The sequence below is a fragment of the Anopheles darlingi genome, chromosome 2, assembly GCF_943734745.1.
Source record: "Anopheles darlingi chromosome 2, idAnoDarlMG_H_01, whole genome shotgun sequence".
NCBI classification, from domain to species: domain Eukaryota; kingdom Metazoa; phylum Arthropoda; class Insecta; order Diptera; family Culicidae; genus Anopheles; species Anopheles darlingi.
Genome location: NC_064874.1, coordinates 93,874,402 through 93,881,901, shown reverse-complemented (window position 1 = coordinate 93,881,901; position 7,500 = coordinate 93,874,402). Strand labels below are relative to the sequence as shown.

The window sequence follows — 7,500 nt, the reverse complement described above, 5'->3', positions numbered from 1 at the left end:
GGGCACGACGTTGTCCTTCTTGCGGCCAGTGGCCGTCTCGCGCCTATCAGCTAAAGCAAACAGTCACAGTGAGTTCAGTCCGCAGGCTCAAGTGGCAAGTGTTGACCAGCCACACACTCTTGCCAGAAAAAAGCCGCTTGTTCAGGATCATTAGTCCACAGGACTGTCTGGCGCGTTGCCGCACCCCAAAGCGCTTGCCCTGTAATTATGAACATTATTTCTTAATTTTTTTTCTTTTCGTCACGTATCATACCTATGGCTCTGGTGATCCCAAATGGCAATTCCATAACGAAATGGTGTTTCGTTGTCGTCCGATAAATTGGATAGAGATCGGACAGGTTTTGTCAATTTCATGAGTTTCATATGCATCCATCATAGCAACCATCGGAGCATTACAAATCTAGTATGCGTGGAGCCATTTTAAAATTCAATTTAGATTGCGCAAAGAGAAAAAGAGGTTTCCATATCGCATGTAAATATGAATCAGCACAACATTTCATCGCGGTATGAAAGAAATCGCTCGTTATAGTGTCTGGTCGTTGCCGTCTAAAATTCCGCATTTCTCTCTTTGAAACCAGTAATCGCACTAGTGAAGCAGACGCGTACCAGCAGTGCCGTTAAGCGTTTTAGTTTACGATTACCATCCGAATGATGCTCCACATAAAAGGATAACAGTTCCCAGTGACCGGTAAAGGTGTACCGGTTGCCCGAACCCCCCAAACGATTATCGCACGGTGATGGTATGACCCAGACCAGGTGAAATTGGAGGTTGTTGCAGGAAGGCGTATGAGCATCGAAAAAATAGCTCCTCATGAAGCCCACGACATAGCAGAGTGGTCTGTTGGGTGGGCTTGACGAGCACTTTATGGTCCGTTCGTTCGCTAAGATGCATTAAATCATCCCGTGATACTTGGCATGCCATTCCGGCGAGATGGGCTATCGTTACGGTGTAAGGAGGCGAGGGAGGAGAAGGAGTGGAAGGAGTATAAAAAGGGCCGAACCCTCACTACACTCGTGCACATCCGGTTTATGATGGGCATCGGCGGCATTGGCATTGGAGGAATGGTGCGCGAATGATGCTGCAGGGCAATCATATCGTCGTTTTAAGGGCCATTCGCCGCCATTTGCTGTATGGCGTGGTGGTTTTTGTGTGTGTGGGTCAAAGGTGGAATCGGAGATAACGGCCAGAGAAGAAACCAACGAAATCTGATGTCATACAGCTCATGTCACCCTTCGTTAGCCTGGCCGCGGCTTCGATTGGCGCGGCCAACAACAATCCAAAACGAGATGAACCCTTAGCGACCTTCGCCGAGGCGAGGCGAAAACATGCTACGCGTTTACTACTCCACGGCAACATTTTTCTTAATTTATTTATTCATAAACCTCACACGTGGAAATATTGAAATCGATCGTCGATCAATTCCTGATGCGTCGACGATCGTACGAGACGCACGCGACGCACGTAAAGGTGCTGCTCTTCCTCATATCATGATGTCATACGCGGCATGTATTAACGGTGACGAATTAGTGTCACCTCTTCGGTCAGTGGAGTGTCACGCGAGTGAAACTCGATACTAGGAACCACTAAAATTGAGAACGACAACAACGTCTCGTGAAGCAATCGGAAAGGCTGGCTAGCTGGCTGGCCGTACGTTCTATTTTTGGTCCACGGCTGGCCCTTCAACCGAGTATGGGAGATTCTGCTATCTGCACGAAGAAGAGGTAGTTGATGGCCTCGTTCGGTTTACCGATTGAGCGCGGAACGGAATCGTTCAATTAATTATTGGTGAATCTTTGAATTGATCGCATGCTAGCAGGATCGTCCCCTCTCTCTGCCGAGTCTCTTATGCCGATTACCTTGGCCAATTCCAGTTGAAGCAAAACGAACGCTAGCCACCGGTGAGTTGATAGGGCTTAATCTTCCGCCAAGGGAATCCAATCATCCGATCAGTTTACAGCTTCGTGTTCCGCGTCACCACTGCCGTGCTGGGTCGAATGGGTCAATCCGATTTAATAAGGCCAAACAATCCAATGAACGACGATGCTGGCGACCGGAGTAGGAAGGAGAAGGAGGAAAGGTGGTGGTGGCCCTTGGGATTTGGAGGCATCTTCGATAAACATTTCAATCCCGGCGGTATCCCGAACCACACAGCCCTTGGCCGACACCCCGGGACACGGGATGAGATCGATAAAAAGTAATCACTAAATCACCTGTCCATCATCTTCATCGTGCTGCCCATCCCAACCCCGATTCTCGCTGAGAACTGAGGGTCGAACTGAAGCCATTTGCTATCCACCGCTCAACCGATTCCATGTTGAGATAGATCGCGTGTTCCTACGGCTAAGCGCAAAAAGGCAATTGGGATGGCGCGATGAGAGGAAGAGGACGGGCACGGGCACGGGCACGGGCACGACGTGTTTATGTTTTCCCATTCTCAGATTACGAAAAGCAAATAATCTATCCTCCAGCACTCCAATCCAAGGTCCTCGCACTCGAACGCAGACGATGAACGAAGTGACGACAGTCGTCGTCAGTCAGGTTGATTGAGAAGTTTTCTTATGCTACATGTTAAGCCATCACAGTACAGGTATCACAACACACTCTCTCGTTGTCAGCATAACAGAAGCAGCAGGGACTGTTCACACCGTCGTCGTCGTCGTCGTCGTGGTCGACGGCGTGGAGCCCAAAGTCACCTCGAATTGGAAAAGTTTCTTTCCTCTCCCGAAAATGAACCGTTTATGGTGTGGAAATTTTGTGTCTCGGTCGTTTCATTTTCCAATTTCTATCCTACCCACGAGCACTCTATACCATCGGAGCGTTATGCCTTTTTGCGAGACTTTTGCTTGGAAGGACGAAAATAGGACTCGAGCTGCTCGGCGACGACGACGACGACGACCATACCATGGTTCCTTCGCTTACTGTCCTCCGTCCCTAGATGAGCTCTAACATCAACGAGTCACCGAAAAAGGTGTTCGCTGAACCTGCGGTACCAGGTTTCTTCCACCCCCTTTCGTGCCAATTTCCCGAGTAACTTTTCCATTCCAGAAACACCTACGTACCCACTCCCCCCAGAAAACAATATTGGAATATTTGCAATCGCGCAGAAAATTATCTCACCCCGGGTCGGTTCTGCACTGTCAGAGCACCAGACCAGGGTGGAGTCAAAACTGGATAATTGAACGGCGAAATCCGTGGAAAGTTGTTTGGCGATACTTTGAAGCTTATCCTGCAAAACGAGTCGAGTTGCGGATTGAGACGAGTTGTTATGTTACTTTCAAATAAAATGTCTCTTTTTTAGCCCAATCTGTTCACTTATAACATTCTCTTGTAGCACGCGTTGTCTTCAGTTCAGAGCACGCGTAAACCATCACCATAGAGTGTAGGTCGACGAGCCCTCTGGGCTTCCGGTGACAATAATGAACCTCATCTTTCATCTTTACACAACGGAATGGCCCGTAATTCTTCTGGTAGACCAAGAATCCGGCGAGACCACAGATCGGACCGCAGATGAGGGTGCATTGACATTGAACCATAAGATAAGTGACGGAAAGAGCGAGAGAAAACATCAAGGAAATCCCCACGAGCGATGTGTGTATCCGGTTGAATGTTGAACTGAAACGGCGCTATACAGAGGGGGGTGGGGGTGGGGGCTTTGTAGACACCTACATACGAAGAGGGGCTGATAAGATGGTAGCCGTTTTGTAGCATAACATTTTGTAGCCACCTGCAAACTCCCGTGTGACGCAGATCCACCGCGCGATGCTCAAACAGCAAAAGCGCATGGTGAAGATGGGTGGCTTCAAACTTTCAGATAAACTCTTCTGAACCCACCAACGTGAGGGTGTGCTGGATGCTTGAAAGCAGCGACCGTAAAAAAAACACCTTATGCTGCTATGGCCCACCACCGCGTTCACGGACCCGTGAGATGAGTCATAAATTGGGAACGGTTGTTTGCGGTTCAGCACCGCGTGTGGAATATTAATGCGAACCAACGAACCCAGCGCCGCCATCGCCATTGCCACCCTATCCCTTTTTCTCATAAAGCTGTACATTACCTTTTACTACCGACCGCGACGATGCAACTCCCGCTGGCTGTCCTGGTGCGATGCGGTTGCATTCGCACTCTGCATATAACCAGCGACCCGTTTCGCCCTCCGGAGTGTGTATAGCAGGGGTTGCACATTCTGCCTGAAACTCTAGGTTCTGGGAGTTCAGAACAGAACCCTCTGGCCTCGAGTTTACATTGGTTCGGGTCCTCGGGATCGGTCGTTGGGTGCACATTGTTCAATTACGGAAATGGCGACCATATTGCTTTGGCGAAACAGTTTAGCGGAGCACAGTAAGACCGAGGGAATACGCATACCATTATTATAAAGCACATAAAATAAATTCTTCGAACCACTTTCTCGCTCGCCTCGCCTAGCAATTGATGACATCTATAAAACGTTTCGCTGGCATCCGTCGTTCGCGGAATGTCATGTCGCGTGAAGACGAATCGCGGAATTATCTGGCACCAGTAGCAGTATTCCATGTTTTAGTAGTCGTCACTGGCCGACGGAAGGATAGGCAAACATTTAAAACAATTGCCTGTCGTCTAGACTCGGCAATCCTAGCAAAGCATCTAGCAGCGGAATTGACATTGATTAAGCGAGAACCGAGGCGAACACGCAACGCGTTCCACTGCCACACATGATGATGATGATGATGATACCCTTGGGCGGCTTAATTAAACGGCTCAAACATTTAGGGGAAATTTCCGGGCGCAGGAAATCCGAGCTTTAAATATAGACAACGACCACGCCAAGTGTGGACAATGTGCAGTCGTGGAATTCGGGCGAGAGCATCGGCCTACGAGAAGCCCTACGAAGGGAAAAGAAATAACACTCGAAAGATGATACAGCGTGAGAGCCTCCGCTTGGATGTTTGATTTTCAATCCAAAAACCATAAGCTTGATGGATGGAATGGCTGTATTGCGATACGGTCGTCGTCATCGGATTGAGCGGCATGATAAATGCATATTTATGATTCACTTCAAAGCAAACTTCACCCGTCGAACGACATAGTATCGAGTAACAATATTGTTGAAATCGAAAGCGTAGCCTATTCGTGCTCGTACTCCCGACCGCTTTAGTAGGCTGTGTGCACGTCGATGACTCGGATGGGTGGTGATAAATCGCCAAGATGGCACATTCAAGGTGGGATACCTCCACGAAGGCGTTCGCGATGCGCATTGGGGCGGGTATTGGCTTAACGATCGAAACGATGTCGCCTGAAGCAGCGCGAATAAACATTGTATTAGGATAATTTGTTGATAATTTGTAACACATTAGCTGCAGCACATCTAACCAGAGTTCATTTCCCATCATTTCCCCAGATTGTTCCCCAACCGTATAACTCGATAACGGATTTTAAGCAGGCCAACTTTGGCACCAAGGAAGCCGTCGAACGTTCCTACCAGCTGCATCAGAACAACTTCCGGAGCAATCATAACGATGAAGTGCAGGAGCACATGAGGCGCATTATGCGTCAAGGTGCGTGCAAAATACCGAAACCGAAGGTGATTCCAATACCAAGCAACGGATCGTTCTACTTTCTTCCGGAACGCACAATCCTTCATCGGTGCGATGATGAAACGGCTTGCTGCGACCCCCCGAGAAGGTGCGAAGCGAAGCACACGGAAATGGTCACACTTTACTTCTATGTAAGCATCGAGACGTGGTAAGCACTCTATCAAAGAATCCCCCTGTGCAATTACATGATCTTCTCTGTACAGATGTCCACAATTGAGAAAAAAGGACGACAACGTGTGAATGGGCAAATGAAACCGCATGTGATCTACATGACTAATCACACCGAGTGCCATTGTGTATTGCCTCGACCCACTGCTACCACTACCGAACTGCCACAGGTCAGCGATCGTAGTAGTAACAGTAGCGAAAGCTATGGCGCGTGCCGGTGCCCGGAGTATTTCCAATCCGTCATAGATCCCCGATATGTATGTTACTGCGCTTGTCTGAACAACAATCGTAATTGCGCTAAAATCACGGAAGGAACTGAGAGCATTTCCCTCGATGATCGAAAGTATGTACTAGAAGGCCCCTCCATAAACCTATCGGCGGTTCTGATACTCTACCATCTCTTCCATTCTGTCGTTCCCTTTTACCAGGTGCATTAAAAGTGGGATCTGCAGTAAACCGTTCTGCAAGTATGGTAACTACGACAGGGTACATGGTAAATGTCCCGCGAAACGAGAGAAAATCGACCAGTTGATACCTTCTAATCGGCGGAACCACCATCGATAGGGACTCATCGGCACGAGGAACTCAACGTAAAGCTAGTAGCTAAGTAGAGGCAATCATCGTTACCAAAACCTGTGCTACGGCAGGCCCCGCATTACTACATGCACGCAAGCCCCTGCCGACAGGGGCCGGGATGTGTTCTCATAAAGGGTTGTCTATGGCCATTTTACAACCTTCTTCTTCTCTTCCGCCACAAGGCTTCTTTCTTTGCTGGTGTGGCAACATCAGTCACACACACAAGAATCAGTATGCACGGAATGACAAACGTTATTGACAATCTCTCTCACTGTTATTGCATTGGCCCATAGGGGGTTGATGCCGTTCGGCGCTGTCCCTTCCTCGCTATTGTTGCTGCGCGTAAGAAAAATAGGGAAAATGTGTGTGGCAAGCCTTGCTGTCACGTTGCGAAAAGTGTACATATATGTAGCGTGAAGATAGAGAGGGATAGTTTTTGGTAAAGAGAGGTGACGAACGAATGTTTCCAAGAATCTCATCTTTGGTCCCATTTCGTTTCTCTTCGTTATTGTTAAAAAACCTGTTAGTCACCCCGTTAATATCGTCACATTTGAATTTGAAACTGCGTTTGTAGTTAGCAAGGATCTGCCTAGCTTTTGCTGCCATCTCTATACACATACCAGCTCCACAATCTATCACCATCATAAATGATCGAGCTTATGATGCGCCCTCCCGTTAAGCCTGCGTGTGTTTGACCAATTTGAATTAGCTTGTGCCCCATGAAACGGCTGCCCTCGTGCTTACTCATGCGCACGCGCACAAATTTTAAGCAGCACACATCACACAAGCAACACACACGCACGCACGTATACAGAATGCCGTACGATTTCCATTTAAATTAAAGGTTAAGTATAGATGCTAGTCACTTAAGAATGATAGTATTACTAATAAATATACATGCAAACGCATATATCACAATATCTATACTACTGTATCTTCTACTCTGTAAGTGGAAAGTGAACTGTTTAAATATATTATAAGCCCATCCAGCCATACCTAGCGCTTAGGAGCGTTTCACATTAAGTCCTTTTCTCTCGACACACATACACATCTGCACACACACACAGCCACACGCTAGCGAGAGACAAGCGAGAGAAAAGAGTTAACGAAAGGAAGGCTAGATATGGTAGGCGAAACGAAGCACCATTAGCTTGTTACGTTACTGTAAACCCAATTTATGCGCA

General features: G+C 47.9%; 2 protein-coding genes across 10 annotated transcripts in view; one reads left to right on the top strand and one right to left on the bottom strand.

Annotated features, from left to right (window-relative positions):
* The window catches only part of LOC125950087 (uncharacterized), a 35,878-nt gene that overhangs the window by 28,198 nt on the left and 180 nt on the right, over positions 1-7,500 (top strand). For all 9 annotated transcript variants that reach the window (XM_049677722.1, XM_049677716.1, XM_049677720.1 and 6 more), the window contains exons 4-6: positions 5,377-5,703; positions 5,776-6,083; positions 6,169-7,500. The exon at positions 6,169-7,500 is cut by the window's right edge and continues 180 nt beyond it. In XM_049677722.1, coding sequence (XP_049533679.1) covers positions 5,377-5,703; positions 5,776-6,083; positions 6,169-6,304 — 771 coding nt within the window. In that variant the 3' untranslated portion in view covers positions 6,305-7,500. The remainder of the gene's footprint in view (positions 1-5,376; positions 5,704-5,775; positions 6,084-6,168) is intronic.
* LOC125959647 (dynein axonemal heavy chain 2-like) overlaps positions 6,644-7,500 on the bottom strand; it is an 18,175-nt gene continuing 17,318 nt past the window's right edge. The window contains exon 21 of the mRNA XM_049692475.1: positions 6,644-6,652. Coding sequence (XP_049548432.1) covers positions 6,644-6,652 — 9 coding nt within the window. The remainder of the gene's footprint in view (positions 6,653-7,500) is intronic.